The sequence below is a fragment of the Anguilla anguilla genome, chromosome 14, assembly GCF_013347855.1.
Source record: "Anguilla anguilla isolate fAngAng1 chromosome 14, fAngAng1.pri, whole genome shotgun sequence".
Classification (NCBI taxonomy): Eukaryota; Metazoa; Chordata; class Actinopteri; order Anguilliformes; family Anguillidae; genus Anguilla; species Anguilla anguilla.
The window spans coordinates 7,797,029-7,818,673 of NC_049214.1; the positions used below are offsets into that span (position 1 = coordinate 7,797,029).

At 44.5% G+C, this 21,645-nt stretch overlaps 1 protein-coding gene across 4 annotated transcripts in view; it reads left to right on the forward strand.

Moving 5' to 3' along the window:
- Positions 1-2,618: 2,618 nt before the first annotated feature.
- ap3b1a (adaptor related protein complex 3 subunit beta 1a) overlaps positions 2,619-21,645 on the forward strand; it is an 83,927-nt gene continuing 64,900 nt past the window's right edge. For 3 of the 4 annotated variants that reach the window (XM_035391358.1, XM_035391360.1, XM_035391359.1), the window contains exons 1-6: positions 8,476-8,867; positions 11,123-11,198; positions 11,512-11,586; positions 14,683-14,778; positions 16,262-16,422; positions 16,708-16,774. In XM_035391358.1, the coding sequence (XP_035247249.1) occupies positions 8,707-8,867; positions 11,123-11,198; positions 11,512-11,586; positions 14,683-14,778; positions 16,262-16,422; positions 16,708-16,774 (636 nt within the window). In that variant the 5' untranslated portion in view covers positions 8,476-8,706. Of the gene's footprint in view, positions 2,938-8,475; positions 8,868-11,122; positions 11,199-11,511; positions 11,587-14,682; positions 14,779-16,261; positions 16,423-16,707; positions 16,775-21,645 lie in introns of those variants that run through there. The other variant, XM_035391361.1, reaches the window with a different exon arrangement.

The window sequence follows — 21,645 nt, forward strand, 5'->3', positions numbered from 1 at the left end:
ATATATATATATATATATATATGTGTGTGTGTGTGTGTGTGTGTGTGTGTGTGTGTGTGTGTGTATTTGCTGTCTTAAAGCAATAAACCAATGCTTGCATAGAGCTACACGATAATATTTATTATTTTTGTTACATTGGCACGTTGTCATCCTTTTGCATACATAAATGATGGAGGCATGATGTGCCAGCATGTGCCATATCAGATTGTGACTCCAGATGGAACTGTCAACTGAAGTCTGTGATCACAGACACTGCACAAACACTTGTAAGTGGGCTAAATATATAGCAATGTAACATTTATATTGTTTTAAGTATTAACATTGCCTACTGCAATTCTTTTTCATATCACTGCAAAACCACACTTCAAATTGTAATAGAGACCAAACTAATGTTTGATTGTGCTGTACAATGCTAAAAAAATTTCCACAGTCAGCTTTTTTTTTTTTTTTTTTTTTTTACAGTTACCCTTACTCCTGAATTGTCCGAAGAGTAACTGGTGCATTAGAGAGCAGAGAGCTTGGCTTTGGATAGGACTGGGCATGTTTGACAGATGCTGTGTCAGCACTCCAGGCACTGCGCACAAGGACTGGTGCTCCAAGAAATGCACACATTATGGCGAACATTCTCTGCTGCAGTCAAATCAGGGCCCAAGTGCAGCCGCAGGCAAACTGCCAATCTGTTCATAGTGTTAATATTGTAGGTACTCTCAAACAGGCTTATAACTTGTGAAGAAATAATATAGGCTAGTTTTATTTGGCATTAAGTTTTAATGAAAAACTTTTTGATCATTAAAACATTGCCGATAAATAATACTTTATTTCAATTGAGTGCAACTGATTTTGCAGTATTTTTGCAATAAAATAAATATTATTTAGATAAAAAACAATCTTATTTTCTGACAACTCAATAGACATATCTCCAAGGCTGGAGAATACCTTGTGTGTGTGTGCGTGTGTGTGTGTGTGTGAGTGCATGTGGACTCCATTGAGATTGCTTGTGAACAAGAAGCGTTAATAAAATTTATAATTTATTGTTTGTAGCCTGCACATATATTGACTGATATGTACTGAATGCTTGTAATATATCTCTTTTCTGCTGGCTACAAGCCTAAAAATAGCAAATATTCCCAGTCTCTTGTAGTTTCAAGTCCTTCACAGCCACATGGCCCCACTAAGCACATTTTTAAGATGAAAAATGTTAATATATACAGATATTGTATACACCAGTGGTGTCAAACTCGTGCCATGGAGGGCCGTGTGTATGCAGGTTTTCATTCCAACCAATTAATGCTGCCTTAATTGAGTCCAATTACTCATTCAGCCATATGCGTTTAACTGCATTGAAGCACAGAATATAAGAAAATTTTTATTTAGACAATGCGGGTCACCATAGACGTCGGGTCACCATTGTGCACAAACCTGCATCCCTAATTCAGCAAATAATTTAACTAATTATATAATCAAGATCTGAGGCTGGAATGAAAACCTGCATACACACGGCCCTCCATGGCACGAGTTTGACACCACTGACATATACAATGTACCAGCTTTTCTTGGTAATCCAAGAAAAACTGGTACATCTGACGATTTTAATTACATTTGAAATGCTGTCGTTAAACAATGTGATTACCAGTGCTGAGCTTTCCTTGTACTCCCCATCTTTATACATTTATTTTAAAAAAGTCTGATCATCTAATTGAATATAAAAAACTCACCATGCAGCATGCTGCTTGTGGCTGTTCTATTAAATTAGTTTAGCAGATGCCCTCATTCAGAAAGTCTTTGAGATGAAAATATATATCCTCTATTAAAAAACCTATCTGACCGAGTTGCATGTTTATCATAATTTGATGACTACTTTGTACTGATGTTCAGCAATACTTAAGAACAGTGACCCACGTATGCATAGACCTCTTGTTGATCTTCTTGTTAAAAAGTGTAATGCAATCTTACAAAATACTCTTTGACATTGTCTCCCTTGTTAAGTGATTACATTTGTCATGTAGATTGCATATTCACAGTGGTATAAGACAATGAGGTAACACATATGCATACTCAAAAAAAAAAAAAAAAAAAAGGAATGGCATAGATTGCAAGTGGACAGCTATTGAGTTATGTTTAATTTTAACATGGACATACACCCTTGTAAAATACCTTAAGGTTATTTAACATTTCTGGCATGTATGAGTTTGAAACTCTCCAATTCCTATTTTATATATGTGCGTGACAAATGAATACATAACAGAATCTATGCTGTGATATTAACTACAGCCAGCGTTCTTTCATGTCACCTTGCTGTAGGCTGAATTACGATTAAGTATAAATCTATCATAGCCCTACAATCAACCACATAGTGGTCTATGGGCTCCTTTCTCTTTTTGTCCCTCAGGCTACCCTTTTGCTGGATACCAACAAGGTCTGACAGCTACTTCAACACTTGCTACTCGTATTATACTGAGATAATTTCAGCCCCTTCATTGCAACTCAAGAACGTACACCCAACTCACTCCGGTTTCTTTTAGATTTTGATTGGACTGTAGCAACGGTTACCGCGGCAACGGGTGGTCAGGTGCTTCATTCATGGGGTTTGCTTCTGTCATGTGACTTGACCTTTCCATCTCGGTGCTACTTCCGGTATTGCGTGGAAGGGAGGAAAAAGTTACACGTTTGATGAAAAGTTCTGTTTTGTTTTTTGTTGTCGATCACTAATTTTTCGTCATAACAAATAATATTTTGGATTACGAAAAAATCAGCAAGAAAACATATCTGCAGTGCATTCGCAACAATATAAATGATGAGTATGTCTGCGAACAGCTTGTCGTATAATGATCAAGGAGGAGCGGATTCTGCTATTGAAGTTGGGCAGGAGACTACTCCAACCTCTTCTACGACTGGCTCCGGTGCAGGATTTGGCCTCTTCAGTTCTGATTTTAAAAAGTAAGCCTCTTTTCTTTAATGATCTGGCTGACCAGGGAAGTTGCACTGCTCTGCGATATAGGTTAGTTAGCTAACGAACTATTTCCAAGCGACAAGCTAGCAGGCTAGCTATCTAGGATGAAGCTCCCCCCCACCACATTTAGCTATCGTTACCGAAAACCCACCAAACAGTCGAGCGTCTGCGTTAAGGTCGCGATCAAAGCTGATATTCCCAAATGGTCCCTTCAAAAGCGATGACTATTATGTTAATATGCAGAAATAGGGTTAATAGTAATATTTTCTTCATAGCATTTTGACATCATCTGTTTGACAGTCTTGGAAGCAGTGGCAAAACGATAGGGAAGTTACTTTTGCTCTGTACACTTTTTAATATGACTAAATAGCATAACCATCAAGACCGCCTGAACAGAATAAGTCATTCACAGTTTAACAGAGTTCGTCAAATAACTGAACAAAGGGCGAACCATTTATTAGATACATCTAAGAACACCGTTTATGTTCAAATAATATGATGATAGTGTGCTTAGGTAAAGGCCTGACGAAATTTATGACAAAAGAAAAAATGTAAAGTATTGGGGAAAGAGGAACTCTGTTTAAATTACAAATATGGTATGATTATACCTAGCAGATAAAACAACAAGCATGTTTAAACATGTTTTTAATGGGTCATAATTGATTGGCCACCAAGATACAATCCCACTTGCTATTAGAATTTTTTGTGAATTTGTGCCGCTAGATGTCAGTAAATTTACACGTCATGGTGGGATTCTTTTTGTAAATTGAACATGTAATTGGGCTGTTATATATGTTTCATTTTTAGTAAAAAAAAAACAAAAAACGGTAACTTTAATGGCAACATATGATCTTTTTCAATTGCTTTTCAACAAAGGTTCCTAGTGGTTTGGAGTTCTCTAAGTGATCTAACCAATTCGATATGCTTTTAAACTAATTCCAGCGCGCTGACTACTTCTCCGCAATGCTGTCTATATGCCATTGATGTTATTAAATTGTTTTATGAACAATTTTTTTCTGATTTGAAGCATATTAACTGAGAACTTGACAACAGATGAGGTGTGCGTGCGTGTGTGCACTGGCAGGATGCTTTTAGGATATTATGTGAACCTTACATAGATGGAATGGAAAATGATGTGCCTTTTAGTTAAATATTTAACAAACCTGGAATCATTAGAGATTTTCAATAAGGATTAAAGTTTTCTAAGCAGCTCTGCAAATATCTAGTTTTCTTGTTTAGCGTGGACTATCATTTAAAAAGACTTGCATAATAAGTAAGTGTGACTGCATAATGATTCACATTTTTCAATAACTATTTTGTATTTTCAGCAAAGCCTAATTTCAGACCAATACAGATATCAATTTTACAGGGGAAAAATTCAAAGATTACCAATATGTCGGCCAATACAGTGAATTATTAAGATGGAATGAGAATAGACCTTTGTCTGCGTGGACTGTCTACCAAGACAACTATACAACTAGGCACTTAGAAGGCTACTTTCTTAAATAAAAAATTTATATTAAAGAATATTTTGTTAACATTATTAACAACCTGTTTTACATAAACCAAATTTACATTGAACATTGTGACTGAAGTAGTCATCAGTGTTTTGAACATCCCTCAGTTATTGGCCATCAATACTGGCAGTCCATAAGGGACACATTGTAAAACATGAAGCCTTGCGTCTCTGTGTTTGCACCTGCCAGGGAACTCCTCTAGTTCACATAGATGTTCCCTATTGTACAAAAAAAATATTTTCACAAAGCAATGCTTTGTATCTGTTTCTATTTTCTGTAGGCAGTAAATATGAGAAAATGAGCTCAGGTCAAATGGTAGCCTGCAGACCATAATCTGTGATAAACAGGTGGCAAATGAGCAGGTGCCTGCGGACATCTGTCTGAAAACACTCTGAACCCATCAGCACAGATGTTGCTGAACTGGCCAGTTCTGCCATTGATAACTTTATCTCCAGTGGACCACTTGTAGCTTATTAGTCTTTGCTATCTAGTGCTGCTAGCTTGCTACTGAGCAGAGTTCTGAAACTGAGCCACGGCTTCTGGCAGTTTTTCGTGAATTCTTGCTTGCATGTAAAAAAATACATATATATGTGTGTGTGTATATATATATATACATTTCTTTTTTAGGGAAAATTTCATTTCCATGAAGGCCACTAAATCCATGCATAGTCTTAGAAGTTTTTGGCTGGACTGCAATAGCGGGGCCAGCCCTATAAACGCGAATGTCTGTGACTGAGTGACCATTGGTCAGCCGAGTTATGAAGTTACACCATTGGTTGGCCGGTCCAGCCATATACTAGGTTTTGACCAGGTCTTGTTTCAGTATCGTCACTAGGGTGATGTCTTGATGACTTTCGATCGGTTTCAGTGTGAAGTGGCCCGCAGGAAACAGTGACTGCTCTCTAGTGGTGTTATCGTGTTCCCGAGCATCTTGAAGAAAACAGATGGTCTTGAGGAGAAAGTGGGCTACGCTGGGACCGAAACGTTCGCATTGCAGAGACCTATCAGTGACGTGTGTGTTTGCCACAGTTTCTAGCTAAATAACCAATCAATATCCGTGCTAACCGCCTCGGTGCGTTCTCTCGCGTATTGGACTGGCAGGCTTCCCGGCTCCGGTCAGGATAATCCTTTCTCAGCCCTGCTGCCAGCCGGTGTGCGGTGCTTCATTGGCGCGGTGCGCCGCCGGTGTGTGCCGCCTGCACGCCGCCTGTGTGCCGGGGAGTCCGGCGTGCGCTGAGGGTACGTCCCGCCTGGCCTGGTGAGAGGGAGCCTTCTGTTAGTGTCGCAGGCAGGGAGATGAGCAGCTCCACCCCCTGGACTCTCTCAGCCTGCGCCTCAGGCTGCCAGCGTTCCTGCAGCCCCCCCCCCCCCCCCCGTCCTGCTCATCTGCGCCCTGGTCTTGTGACCACAGCCAACAACGCCCCCCCCCCCCCCCCCCCACACACACACAACAGGCAAAGTTTTAATTTATACTGCGTGGTTCCTTTTTTATATTTTAAGTGGTTGACTACTTTTTATTTTTTGGACTCAGTAAGTAAATGAATTCTAAGATTACTTACGGCCTCTTTAACATTTTAACATTATTACTTTCAACGTGTTCTTAATTTCTGATTTTATGAGGCTGTTACACTGGTATAATTGAAATATCAAAGTTAATGTGAAGTAGCCTATGTTCAATTTCAATTGTTATTATTTCTTTTTTAAGGAAATATGCCTTATTGCTAAAGTTAGACCCGGGGGCCAGGGAGAGCGCATATTAGAAATCCGATGTGTGTTAGGGTGGTCTTTGAGCTGTAAACGTCGTAATTAACGCAGTAAAGTATGAGACTGCTGTTTACACGAGTCCGAAATGGTTCTGTGCAGCTGGCCCCGGAATTCAGGGGAAAGACAAGGCTCATCTTGTAGCGCCCCTCGCAGCATAATCATTTTGTAATTAGAGCAGAGGGGATTAATTGGGTATTAATGAAGGCCGCTCGCCCATGTCGGTGTACACACTGCGCCTTCTAATGACTCTCTAATTGTCAATGGGCAGCCGATCAGACTTCATGCGGGGTGTCAGTCATTGTCCTGTTGGGATTGACACATGTGGAGACCTGTGCGGTTGTCCCCGGTTTGTGGCTGAGCCTTGCTTGTCCCTCGCTCGCTCCCTCACTCACTCACTCTCTGCTCTGTCTGCAGTCAGAGGGTACCATTGTGCTGCTGGGGGGGGGGGGGGGGGGGGTTCTTGTGTCACCAGGCACAGGCTAATGTCATTTAGGCTTAACTACCTCGCTCCCATCACATGATCAGAATGCACCCAGGGCCAGTGATGGCGAAGAAGGCACCCATTGAAGAGGCAGGAGATCTGGAATGAGCCGTATGGAATTTATTGAAGCTTCTGTGCTTCCCATAAGCAGCCAAACACAAGGCCTATATTTTGGCCACCGCCTGTTTAAATTATTCAGTGGCTTATTGGATTTAATGGAAAACACTGGGCTACTATAGACAAGTCAGATCAGCATGTTTTTTGGATACCAGAAAACGGTATCAGTGAGAATCATCATAACAGATGGTGGAAACGAGACAGTTGATCATTAATTATTTATGTATTTATGTATATTTTTTTCATAAAGGAAAATGTATGTAGGCTACCTATTTACTACATTGGAAGCTGTTTCTCTTCACTGTTTAATAATGGATATGACATACCATTGTTTATGTGTGTGTTCAAAACCTTGTAACACTAGAGGGCAGCCTTTTACAGTAATTGAATATTTTTGAAAATGTAAAAAATAAATTTTGTTGCATGATTTTTTAAATGTTTTTCCATTGGCAGTATCACAGATTAAAGTTTGTCAGTGATAATTGGTGGCACAGTGCTTTTATGCATTGTTTCATCATCAAATCATTCAGCCTGTAGCCTCATTTGAGTGAACCTGTGGGCATAAAATCCCCACCAGTTCATCCCAGTCTAGGCGCCATTATCCCTCAGCGACCTTACTAATCCCAGCAGTTGTGCGAATGGTGTGTGACTGCGCTGATGGCTCTCGGGTGTCAGCGGCCCTGGGACAGATTTATGACTGGCAGATTTCCACGGCTCAGCGTGGAAAAGTAAACATTTTAAGCGCGGTTAATCGCTTCGCGCAGGCCGCGTTCGGAGGGGGCTCGGGGGCTCGGGGGGGGGGGGGGGGGGGGCGCGAGGTCGGAGCGACGCGCTGTCGGCCTGTCGGCTCTGAAGCTCCAGAGCAGGAAGCGGTGGAGATAGAGTGAGGCCTGTGTGCCCGTGACAGGCGTGGAGAGCTGCTGCCAATCCGTTTGTCAGGGGCTCCCGGCTCGCCGGCGCGCGGGCGCGGGGCGTGAGCCGTCAGAAACGCTCCGCTGACGGGCGCCCGATGCCCACGTTTCACAGAGCCGCGGGCGGCTCCTCTCCGTCAGCGTTACTGACCCCTCATCGAGTCGTGAGAACCGGGTCGGCTTGTTCGCGCCGTTCCCTTCTCCCCCTATCTCGCTCCTTATTTCGCGGCTTCTGCGAGCTTTCAGAGTACCGCGCTGACTCATGAGCGCTCGGACGCGAGGTGGTCTGATACTGTTAAACAAACACACGCTGGCTTCCGTGATTTCAGTACGGTGAAGTACACACAGTACCTTCCGTGATTTCAGTACGCTGAAGTCTTGATGTTTTAGCCGAACCGAATTGATCTTACGCAGGCATTATAGTCGCCACAGTATCATGGTCCACCCCTCAAGCAAAGGCTTGCGACTTATTATTATTATTATTTTTTTATTGAACTATTGAAACCTTTGTGGATTAGTTCCTCCTGGACAAGTTCCTCCTGGACATTTCTTTTTTTTCTGCCAAATTCAGATTCTTTCAAAGAGTTTGAATCATGCAGGCAGTATTGGAGGGGACCACGAGGGACTAATTATTGTTCTCCTCACAGTCGTTGGGAAAGTCACGCAAAACAGCGCGTCCGGTTGTGTCCACTTCTTGGGGGGGGGTAGGGGGGGTGGGCGGAATGTTTCAGAGCGTGCCGATGAAAGATCTCTAGTGTTGACGGAGAGAGGTGATAAGGCTGGTCTTGGCCGTGGGCCCTCCCTGCGGAAGTGCCTGTTCCGAGCCACCCCTCTCAGCCCGTACGGCCACGTCTCAGAGCCCGCAGCCCAGCCGCTACGAGGGCTAGCCGGAGTGCCGTGTCTTCCGCCGGGCGCCTGAGGGCCGGAGGGTGGCGAGCCGGGGGCCCCGGGGGGGCAGTGCGCAGGATGCAGGGCGGCTTCGGCACTCTGAGGGGGGAGGCGGCGGGCGCCGTCAGGACGGCCTTGCTGTCGGCCGAGAGCCTGCAGCTGGCCATCAGACCCGAGCCCGCCCTGGAGGAGCTGGCGCTAACCAATAGCAGCCGTCCGGAGGAGACGCCAGGAGCTGGGTATGAGGCGGTGCGGTAGGGCGCTCACACAGTGCCCGAGCGTGCATGGGGCAGTGTGGAGAGAGAGCCAGTTTAGTTTGAGTCTGCGGCTGTGTGGCAGTATGTGTGTGAGTTTAGTTTGTGTCTGTGGCTGTGTGGCAGTATGTGTAATATGTGTGTGAGTTTAGTTTGTGTCTGCGGCTGTGTGGCAGTATGTGTAGTATGTGTGTGAGTTTAGTTTGTGTCTGTGGCTGTGTGGCAGTATGTGTAGTATGTGTGAGTTTAGTCTGTGGCTGTGTCTGTGGCTGTGTGGCATTATGTGTAGTATGTGTGTGAGTTTAGGTTGTGTCTGTGGCTGTGTGGCAGTATGTGTGTGAGTTTAGTTTGTGTCTGTGTGGCAGTTTGTGTAGTGTGTGTGAGTTTAGTTTGTGTCTGTGGCTGTGTGGCAGTATGTGTAGTATGTGTGTGAGTTTAGTTTGTGTCTGTGGCTGTGTGGCAGTATGTGTAGTATGTGTATGAGTTTAGGTTGTGTCTGTGGCTGTGTGGCAGTATGTGTGTGAGTTTAGTTTGAGTCTGTGGCTGTGTCTGTGGCTGTATGGCAGTATGTGTGTGAGTTTAGTTTGTGTCTGTGTGGCAGTATGTGTAGTATGTGTGTGAGTTTAGTTTGTGTCTGTGGCTGTGTGGCAGTATGTGTAGTATGTGTGTGAGTTTAGTTTGTGTCTGTGGCTGTGTAATATGTGTGTGAGTTTAGTTTGTGTCTGTGGCTATGTGTAGTATGTGTGTGAGTTTAGTTTGAGTCTGTGGCTGTGTGGCAGTATGTGTGTGAGTTTAGTTTGTGTCTGTGGCTGTGTGGCAGTATGTGTGTGGGTTTAGTTTGTGTCTGTGGCTGTGTGGCAGTATGTGTGTGGGTTTAGTTTGTGTCTGTGACTGTGTGGCAGTATGTGTAGCCTTGTTTGTGCATGCAGGTGTTGCTGAGCAGTATAGCTGAGTAGGTTGTTTTACTTTATTGTAATCGTAAGTAAGTTACCTGTGTAAATAGGTTGAAAATATTTTATTATTATTCACAATAATGTATCCTTCTCAAAAATTACTAAAAAGTAATGCAACTGAGACTTTTTTCATGGTATAAGATTTCACTGCATTGTTGCATCTCCTGAAATAATACTTTGTGTCAAGCACCTCAGTATAACCAAAACATTTAAGGTATTATTTTATTTAATGTAAAAATGTCTTCTGTATATTTACTTTCTATTTAGTATGGAGGGGATAAACAAAGCTTGCTTTTGAGGCCTGTTTGTCATTGTGTCATGCTGACCCAAGGACTACACACAGTTACACATTTGTAAACCACAACATTGTTAGCAGCTATTTAAAATGACTCTAAAGTTATTCAATTATGCTAGGCTAGATTTTCTTGATTAAGTCAGTGAAAAGAATTTTCCAGAATTCATGATTCATTAGCCGCAATATGCAGCATTGGAATGTTTAGCTAAAGTTAATCATTAAACCACCATCTGTGCACCACACACCCTTCCTCAACCTCCACCGTGTACTGCAGTGGTTCAACTGCAGTCTTGTAGTGTGAGACTACCACAGTTTCCTTTCAGTGAAGTTTTGCTTAAAGACTGACACGATTTTCAAAGTCAAAACTAAAAACAAACTAATTTAGGCATGCTTGAAATTCATTCATCACAGCTTCAAGAATGACCTCTCAGAAATATGTTACTAACGTGTTTTTAGTAGCACAGTGGTTTTACATCATTTTGTGCGGCATACTGTTCAGTATTAGGCTAATTGTCAGCTGGAAGTAGCCTACATGTTTACATGCAGTTAATTAGCCTGTTCATTCTTAAAATTATTGTGAAATTTCATTTATAAGGGGTTGTTGGCTGGTGTGTTAGAATGGGTGTTGGCACAGTAGGTTCTGTCTTTCTGCTAGAAACATGTCAGGTAATATGCAAAGGGGTCTGCCGTTTGGATAATGGCTGAATGGGTGTACGATGTGGTTAAGGTCCTTGTCCAGTTCAGCTGGATTTCATCTGATGCCTATCAAATTGAATGTAGAGCATTATCTGACAAAAGGCAAATGAATATAAAAAATAACCTTGGCCCAATGGATGGCTTGGAATCACTGGATATCTGCGCATGGTTTTTAAAGCGTGTGTTGTTTTAGTTTCGCGTTTCTCAACCCCGAATATTTCCCTTTTCACTTTGAGGAAATTATTGTGGTCATGGCAGCGCCGTTGCTTGATTATTCATTTTTTTTGTTGTTGAAGGAATGACGACCTCAAAGAAATGCTGGAAAGCAACAAGGAGTCCCTCAAACTGGAGGCGATGAAAAGGATCGTCGGGGTAAGAGCTGACCGAAGCTATGAACACTGAGAACATGCATTCAGAAATGTATCCTGCACCAATGAATCTCTGCTCTGAAATGAGTATCGTTCTGTACGAGTATTCCTCTATGAATCTAGTTTTTGACAGTATTAATTGTGCTCTGTAGACTCCGCTTGTAGCACCACGCTAAATTGTACAATACTCTACCCAAGTGCTGCAGCATTAGATGTGCATGCAAGCAGTTGATGTGAGCAACTGTCCCTTGTAAAAGGACTGTGAGTGGAGTGAACTGTACCTTCTAACACCACGTTGATTTGTGTTCCATTTGCAGCTGATCGCCAAGGGGAAGAACGCGTCGGAACTGTTCCCAGCAGTGGTGAAGAACGTCGCGAGTAAAAACATTGAGGTACGACGCGTTTGATTGGTCTTGTTTCTCGAAGTCTCACACGTTCCTAAAATAGTCAATCAGGAGTTTGGTCCACTGCTACCTACCATTGCACAGATCGTTTGTAAATCAGATTAGTCAAACAAGCAATTGCCGACCTGTCTTTCAAGCAGTTTTTTTATGCCTGTGCAATGGCCGATTTGAAAAGGCATTGAAAACCATTGTGTGTAGCTTTTAACAGTAAGTAAGCCCAGAGGAGCCGATTGTCTTACTTCTGGTCACACGAAGCGAAAGCAGAGTTTTCCAAGGCTTTTGTGTCTTTCTGTCAAATCAGATTAGAATTCTGCCTCCCGCTGCCTGGTAACGAGGTGTCAGGATGTTGTGCGTGTCGGGGAGGCGGGGCCGCGGCTCGCCTGTGACCCAGTAAAAGCTCACCGGCACGGCGAACCGCACAATGGATGCCGGGTCCAATGAGTCACGAAGTCCGGCCCGTGAATATCGATTAATAAATGAAACCTCTGGCAACGGGAGAGCCGCCCGTGTTTCTGGGGGCCTAATGCGTTTCTGTTTTGATTAGCTGCCAGGCAGGGCACCTCGTTGCTGGGAGTGGTAATTGGCGATGGAAGGCCCGCGGTCACGTCCAACACCGCTGTTCCCCCCACACGCGGCCCCGCCTCCCCCTCGCCCCCTCCAGCTCTTGCAAGCTGGCCCAGGTTCCTGTGCACCCCCACCGCCTCCCCACCCCCACCCCCACTCCCACTCCTCTGGCCTCTGCTGGCTGACATTGATCGCATCTAATCAGAAGCAGCGCAGGAACAAATCGAGTGTTTTGCTGCCTTCTGTGATTTAATATCAGGATGCTGTGTTTCTAAACCAGTGCAAAAGCGCTTCTGGAACAGCAACCGTGAAGTGTTTTTTTTCTTTATTTTCTCTCTCTCTCTCACACACACACACACATGCACGCACACTCTTACACTCCTTTCAAAAAGAAAGTATTACAGAATCCATCAAGTGGTATATTCGTTTAGATTGGCGGGTTATGAGTGCTGAAGGGTTTCCGTGGTAGCGGAGGCGGCGATGTCCTCTGGGTATGGCAGTCGCCGGTCAGAGACTTGCGAGGTCAGGATTTTATTTTCTGATTTAATTGTCATTCACCTGTGGATCAGTTAAAGGCTGCTGTGATGTGTTAAGCAGTAATACGTTTACTGAGCAAACGGCAGACTTTGCTAGAGCCCTGCTTTTCTCAGTGTTATCCTTCCGTGTCAATTTTTTTCATTCCCCAACAAAAAGAAATCCCCACTCTAAGACTAAAGCCCCATTGGCCCTTCCTTATTGCAGTTTTTAAAGTTGAAAGGTAAGATATGGCTGCCATGTAAGTACTTGTGTGTTATTGAGTACTTAATTCAAGTATTATGGCTGTTAGGGTTGAGTATCTTTGAGTGCTAACACACCATCCTTGAAATATGAATGCCATATCTATGCCATATCATGTATGGGCACAGCATGCTGTGGGTTACACCTAAGCAAGCTTCTATTTCTGTATTTACTCAAGGATTGTATAATACTGTATCAAAGAGCATACTGTGTGATGCTTAAACTAATCAGATGTCCGTTTAAATGGACCTACAGTGGAATTCATGAGTTTTCACTGAATTCAGTCTCGCTCCAGTTTCACTTTCTGACTATTTTAGCCTAGGTGCCTTTTTAAGAAGGAAAAATAGTAGATGTTACTTTCTTACTTTTTTATTGTGTAGGTGTGTGTCACAGATTGTCTACACTCATTTTTGAGTGACACTTTCTGACATTACACATGCAGGCTCAGTCATATTGTTCTAATATAGAAACGCAATGGTGAAAATTGAAAGGTCATTCAGCTCTCAGAATAAGATAGGAAAACATGAAATACACAAATTTTTTTACATCTTGTTTTTCCCATTTTTGTTATTCTGTATTGTTCTTGTTATTGCATATTGAGTAAGTCATAGATACATGAGAAGTTACATATGAAACATCTCTTATCTGGTTAACAGTTGAATAGAGTACTTCTGATTGTGTCCATTATCAGTTTCCCTGCTGCACATCCGGAAAACTGTCTTTTTCAAAATGAGTTTGCGGGGAGTATTAAGTGGGAAATAAATAGCGAAGAACAATCTCTCCTCTGCTATGAGGCGAGCATTTCTGCAGCCTCCATACGACCCTGCTTTTCGGCCAGGGTAGCCGTGGCGTTTTAAGAGCGCCTAAAGGTTTCCCCGTCTCGTGGGTGACTGCGCCGTCACGGGAGTCCTCTCGCCGCAGCAGCCCCTCTCCGCTGCTTAGAATTCAGATCAAAGTCCCGGCGTATAAATTGAATTAAAAGCCGGCGGACAGATTGGCACTGTGTCCGTTTTTTAAGTGAGTTACGCCATTAATCCTCCCGGATAATCACGCGGGGCGGTGATTGGAGGGGCACGCCGGGGGGCCGGATCGGGCTCCTTCAACCTGAGGAATCGAAATGAATTATGAGAGGTCCGATCTCTGACCCGGCAAGGCGAAACTCATCAGCCGCACGGGCAAATATTTGCTCAGCCTTTTCCTCCGCCCCGAGGAGAGGGGGGAGAGAGGGCGCAGCGCAGGGGGGGGGAAGTGACGACGGGCCCCGGCTCGCTCGCTCGCTCGCCGAAGGCGCGCCAGCGAACAAAGCAGGGGCCTTTTTCGGAGAGGCCCTCTGAGCCCGGGCCGGCTTTGTTACCCTCCCAAGAATAACAACAAGTCGGCTCTCGCTTCATTCAAAAACATAACATAAAACAAATAAAAAAATGTTCTAGACTCGACTCGGAGGAAGGAAGGAAGGAAGCCGGCCGGGCGTCGTGGCGGCGCTGAGGTTCGCCAGAAACGCGTCCGCGCCGTTCTCCGGAAGCTGATGTCTGGAGCGAACGCCGATGAAAGCAATTTATTGGCAGCTGCGGGGTTCATTACATCTAATGAAGTGCAGTTAAAAGGAAATGAAAATACCGTTCAGGAGAAGGAATGCTGTTGGAGGGAATCCCTCATTATCTGCCGCCTTTTCTGGCCTGTTGATGAGAGTGATGTGGCGGCCATGTTGTTTAATTTTTTTTTTCCCCCCGCTTCCTCCTGCAGCTGAAGAAGCTTGTCTACGTGTACCTGGTCAGATATGCAGAGGAGCAGCAAGACCTGGCCCTCCTGTCAATTAGCACCTTCCAGCGTGCCCTGAAGGTCAGTCCCCCCCCACCCCCCCCAACCTAATCCCACAATGCTTTGCCACTGAATCTGCCAGTCGCAAATCATAGAATCATAGACCTCTGCGATTTTCTCAGTAGGACTTGGATCACATCTTTCGAACTGAGTTAGTCTGTATTGGTCTATAATTCAACTAAAATGTAGCAGATGTCTGAAAATGTGATTTGTATTCTTTTTTGGACAAATGAACGATGCAAGTTCTCAATGTGACTGTTGAGCTCTGTATGCAACAGATAAATATTTACTTACTAACCTTCTATTTCAGCTAAATTTATAGTTATATATATATATATATATATATATATATATATATATATATATATATAGTTTCTTCACAAATAGATTCACTTGAATAGAGACCAGAATATGTGCACAACGCTAGTTTGGAAAAATAAAACATGCAGTGATTTCAGTCAGATTACCCAGCTAGTTCAGCTTGTGAGGTTTTGGGTGGTTGACTGGATCCTCAGTAGTGAATCTGAGACGCCGCTCCGCGGGCGTGCGAAGCGCCCGCGCGTGATTTACACGCCGGGCTGGACGCGGACCCCTTCCCGGCTTTGTATTCTGGTGCGCGCGTGCGCTCCGCGCCCAACCTGCAGGAGAAGTATTGAGCTATTCCAACAGCGGCCGCCGCCGCCGCCGCCACCGCCGCGCCGGCCCCCGAGACGCTGATGTTCTGAAAGCCGCCTCCGTGCTCCCCGGCGCCCGGGGCTGAAAAACCCATTTCAACCCCTGCTAGTTCTCAATCACGCTTCAATTTAGCCCAACATCTGGGCCTTTGAACGAGCCCCCTTCCCCTCTCTCCGGCTGCGCGGGATTGCTGGCGCTGCACTTCTGGCGGTGCGCGGTCTAGCGTGGACGGGCCCGTCCTGTCCTGTCCCGGCCGGGGTCCGGGGGGGAGAGAGAGAGACGCGCCGGCGAGGCCGCCCCCCCCCCATACCCCCCCCCCCCAGGACTCCGGGGTATCGCGGGTCGTCCGTGGCGCGGGGGCGGGGTGCAGCGCGACCCGCCGCCGGTCATGTGACGCCCCCCCCTGCCGCCGGCAGAAGTCGATATCAAACACGAGGGCCGCGGGACAGTCGAAAACGGTTTGAAGGCATCGAAACGAACTCCAGTTTTATCGAATGTGGGGAAAGGCTAATATGCTAAAAAAAATAAGCCTTTTATTTCAATCAGTGATATCAGCGATTAGTCATGGCGCAATCAGCGGTTTGGCTATTTCACGTTTAAAAACAGGAAAGAAAACAGTCGGGATTTCGTTTGCTACAGTCCCACTGAATAGTGCCGGCCTCGTTCTGTCAGAATCTGCCGTATGACACGTTCTGCTCGCGTTGCCTGGCGTATTAAAGCAATGATAGAAATGTTACACCGCTGACTGCCTGCTTGATTTATTGGGAATAAAAGGCTCCAGCCTGCTGACTGCTGATGTTTAGCGTCCTGTCTCTCTTCCCGCCGAAAGGATCCAAACCAGCTGATCCGAGCCAGTGCCCTGAGAGTCCTGTCCAGCATTCGAGTTCCCATTATCGTACCCATCATGATGCTGGCCATCAAGGAGGCCTCCACCGACCTGTCCCCTTACGTGCGCAAGACCGCCGCCCACGCCATCCAGAAACTCTACAGGTAAAGGGGCCCGGACACGCCCGCGTGCGCTCGAGGAGATTCCGCTCGGGCTGCGCCATTTTGAGTTTCGTTTTTAACTGGGTGCAGGCGCAATTTCTTTGCGCGATGCGTTACTTCTGCCTTTTGGTTTCTGTATGTGTCATTTTGTGTATGTGGAAGTCCATTGCAATCCTGTGCATGACAATGGCAGAATGGTGTCTAGCATTTTGTCCTTAACCAGTAAAGCCATGTTTGTTATGTGATCGCGTTTCTCGTCCGCCATTTTGTTTCTGTTTATGTCCTCAGCCTTGATCCAGAGCAAAAGGAGCATTTGATTGAAGTGATTGAAAAGCTGCTGAAGGACAAGAGCACCGTAAGTAGAAAATGAATTGTTCTTTTCCAGCATGGTTGTATTTATTATTTCTCTACTTTTCAAATCAGAGCTCTTAATTGATTGGCAAGTTATGTGCACACCTGTGTTCTGAAACAAGTGTAGGCAATTTAATGTGACTATGAACATCGCAGCTGTACCCTCACAGTGGTTCCGGGGGCAGGTGTGTGTTTTGGTGCAGGTACTGCAGTTGCACACATGGGGGAGCCCAAACCAAGCAGTTTTGACCGTCACATTTTTGTTTTTAAGTTGCTTACTTCCCTGGCCTTTCAGGGGAAATGTGGCATCCTGTTTATATTCAAGTCAGATTCCAAATCTTCATTCAGTAGACTGAAAATTAGCATTTAGATGTTGTTAGTTTACATATTCTTACTTTTCACGATTAATCACAAACTCACCCAACACTTGACACACAATACACAACACAGATTTAAGAAGTGACCTCAACCCACTGTAAATTATACATTTAATATTCATTATTTGCCTTTTGTGTAGTAGGTAAATATATTGCAGTTAATTTGGTTTTATTTGTATGAATGCATACAAATTTGAAAGCGTTTCCTCGTTTTGTAACTTATTTTAGGTAAACTCACAGAGTGAGCAAAATGCATTTGGCCACCTTGTCATCGCCCTATAGTGAAATCCAATAAAAACATTTAAAATCATGTAAACTCAAAGACGGCATCTAGTTATTCTGTGTGGAATTTGAGTTTAACTGACTTTCAATTGTAGCCGTACTGTATCAATTTTTTCATTGTGCTAATGGGCAGAAAGAGGACACACAACTTCATAAGTATATAATCGGGCCTGGGAGCAGAGAGGAATGAAGCGAAAGACCAAATCAAACCAATAGGTGTAAAAAATGGCATTAGATTCAGTGCTACATTTCTCAGGACAGCCAACTGAACCTGCCTTAAGACTCTTGAAGGCCAGGAATGGACTTGCAGGGTTTTGTACATAAAGTGTCCATTCATCACTCATGTATCAGAGAGGGGGCATGTCTTTCACTGGCCTAATAGGTTAATTGCTTTTCAATATGCAAGCTACGAAACTGTAAGCTAAGGTACAAAATGTAACTTTTTTAGGTTTCAGAGATACCATTTGTGATAATTTGAATATTCTCTGGTGATTTAGGGTTTGTGGAAAAGTACGATAGGTGAACATTTACACTGTCATCTGCTATTGTTTTGTTTTTAGTTTTTAGAAACATAGCAGATGTCAGGTTAACCTTAAGGCAGGTTCAGTTGGCTGTCCTGAGAAATGTAGCACTGAGTTTAATGCCATTTTTTACACCTTTTGGTTTGATTTGGTCTTTCGCTTCATTCCTCTCTGCTTCCAGGCCCGATTATATACTTATGAAGTTGTGTGTCCTCTTTCTATGGAAAAATAGATACAGTACGGCTACAATTGTAAGTCAGTTAAACTCAAATTCCACACAGAATAACTAGATGCTGTCTTTGTATTATTTAAATACAATTTGTTTGAACCGTGCCGTTATGAACCAGGCTATTCAGTTCTGTCATAAAGGTGGTGCTGGACTCCAGGACTGTTTGACCTGCCAGGCACAGCCAATCAGGGCAGAGTATAATGTGTGATTTTACAAAGGCGGGTTGCCGAGTGGCTCAGTCAGTATAGGCGCTTGCTCTGGATGCAGGCTCAGCCCTTTTTAGGCACTGCTAGTTCAGATCCGGGCTGTGTCATTAGCAGCTCTGACTGGAAGTCTGCAGTAGGGGGACACAGTTGGCGAAATCTCTGGAGGGGTCCCGTGGGGAGAAGTCAGCTAGGATTTTTCAGATCGTATGTGTGCGACATCCCGAGCATCTCGTGCTGTGAGTGAGATGTGCTGCTCATACAGTCCGCCTCAGCTCTTCTGTAGTACAGTGTGACTTGCAGTGACAAATAGCTGTGTTAATAGGTGCTGTGGAGGAGTCCGCACAGCACAGCACTTCCTGCGACAGTGTGGGAAGAATAGCGGGAATATTACTGCTTGAGCAGCTGATGGCTATTTCAGCATTGGCAGTTGGAGCTAGCCTGAGAGCTGGTGTCTATTAAAAAAGGGGCATTGCAGACATTTAATTTTATGTCTGTTTTACATTTCTAATGGGGTATTAGAAGTTATTTTAGCTTTTTAATCGCAGGACTAATACATTATAACCTGCTGGATTTAAACCATTGCCAACTTAAAAACAGACAAACTATTTATCCACAAATAATTATTTTTGTAGCAGAATAAGAAATAGTTTGGATTGTCTGCCATCTTGCTAAAGCAGTGCGACGCCTCTCAGCAGCCCCTGATTGGTTTGGGCCTGGCTGGGGGAGTGGTCAGGGTTGACTCTGTGAAAGGATACACAGTGGAAGCCCAGCTTTTGTGTTGTGGTTCATCTTCCCAGTTCCACCTCGGTTCTGTTTTCGGTCGTGGAAAAGGGACTAATGACTCCTAAATTAGCCTTCTTTAACACCCGGCCATTTAAGGAGGCTTGCTAACCCCTGTCACAGAGCAACTGGGTACAAGAGGTCACTCTTCATTAGCTGCTCTAAAGGGGGGTGGCTGGAGATTCAACACAATTTGGTACTAAAAGTACCAGCTTATGTTACTAATGAGATTTTGTGATGAGGAAAATAGATTTAATTATTTCGTTAGGAATTTAAGGTAAGGTTTGTTTTAGTGGGAATTATCCTGTATAATTGTACATGCAACTGAATAACCAATGGCATTTTAACAATTTCACATGAAGTGATGTAATCTCTGTGTGACGGCAGCCACTGCGAATGCAGCGGCATTATTGGGTAAGAAAAGGAGGCCGTGCGGCTGGCTAACGCAGCCCGTTAGCGTTTAGTAGCGTAACGAGTGCAGGAGTGAAGGTGCGCTGCCCTGTCTGGGCAGAACGAGACGGCGCGGCTGTAGCAACCTGCGCGGCGTCTCTGTTGTACCGCTGACAGGCCTGAAGAGAAGGCCTTCGGCTCGGCTGTTGTTTTTGTAAGCCCGGCTCTTCTAACGAGAGCTGACAACAGGAGAGCCAAGCCAGGCTGACGGCATTGAGAGCCTGTAGGACACCTCCCCTGCGCCACCAGCCCCACTTGCACCACCAGCACCACCAGCGCCACCCACGCGCTGCTCGTGTAGGCCTGGCGACAGTCGCTTTCATAACAGGCCGCTGAAATCCCAGCGCTTGGTGAACACTGTGACACTATAACATGGATGGGGCTTCCTTGTGATCATTTCACCTTGACACATTTCAACATTGTTTTTGTGGTACGTTACTGTACATGCAACGGAGGTTTCCTGTTTATCGTCTTAGTGCAGTATAAAAGTGGGGCCGTCTGGGTAGTGTAGAGGTATAAGCACTCGCCTACCACTGCAGAGACCTGGGTTCAATCCCCGGCAGCGGTACCTCCGGCTTGGTCAGACGTTCCTACGAACACAATTGGCAGTGTTCGCGGGTGGGAAGCCGGTGAGGGTATGAGTCCTGATCGTTGCATTAGCGACCCCTACTGGTTGGTCGGGGCTCTGCTCTCTTGCATTGTGCAGAAGTAATCATGAGTATATAAATAAAACCTTTGTAGCCAAAGTCTTTACTGAAGGATGATCACCTCCTTTTCCACAATTCTTTTCAGGGAGCACAGATATAAGCAAGATGGGGTCAGTAGGGATTATTTTGTGTAAAACTGAGCACATTTTTCATGCAAAGCGGAAGCTATATTTTTAATGCATTGATAACGTGCAGCGGTAATTAGTTCAGTGGTGTGCTAATGTGCGCAAGTCAACATTCAAGGAACAGGCACGAGCAAGATGGATTGTTGCGAACAAAAAGCATTGTGGACTTAAGTCTGCAGGTCTCCCGATTACCAAAACACACAAGGAAACAAGATCAAAGAAAGCGTTAAACTTCAAGACACGATGTAAGTCGTCAGCACACGTGTAGTGGGCTGATTTTAACAGTGACCGCAGAGCACTCCTCCTCCTCACCTCAGCCGGTCCGGAACACCAGGGAAGAAGCCCGAATGCACGCTTCTCCCTGCTTTGTGTTCAGTGGAATAATAGAGGCTCAGCCCTGTTTGGGTCATCTGTACATACATATAAATGTACTGTATATGTGAAAACACCTTGGAAAACAACGTCAAATGTACAATAGTTTCATTGTGAATATACTTCCTTTCCTTTATTACAAAATCTGCGTGCCTGGGTTTGTATTATTCTGTCCCTACTGGATTTCTTTCCATATTTAAACTGCTTTACAGAAGTATCTGTGCAGTTGTAAAGACTTTTTTTTTTTATAGCAGTAAGTGTTCTTGTCTTTTTGTTGTTGTTGATGCGATGCGTGTACGCAGTCTTCTGGACATATTCCTCAGATCCGCCCCCACAGTTAATTGGAAATGCTGCATTATTTAATTTTCCTCCCTTCTCTAGCTGCTCTCTCCTCCAGCTGTACATATGGGGTTGGCCGTGAAGACGTCAGTCTTGATTAGGAATCCAGCCATATTTCACTCTTCACGTTCACTCTGTTGCAGGAAAATGTACATTTCTCTGATCTTACTTGTTCACCTCAGTGGAAAATAAAATCTGAGTATGTGTTTAGAGCCAACGCTGGGGTCTTTATTAGTAACTATTTTTATACAGGCTGTAAATTAAATAACGAATAGGCAGTGATTTTTTTGCATCGCTGCAACGAGTGGGGGGGCATGCAGATAGACTCTGTGTTTTGTTAATAGCTTGTGTAATGATGTTCGGTGGATTTAAAAGGTGCGGAAAGGAAACTGTAAACAAACCTCTGTGCCTGGCTTACTTCTCGCGTTACATTTGTCACCGGATAAATGTCCATTTTTATTACCCACATGTCCCGCCAGGACGCTGC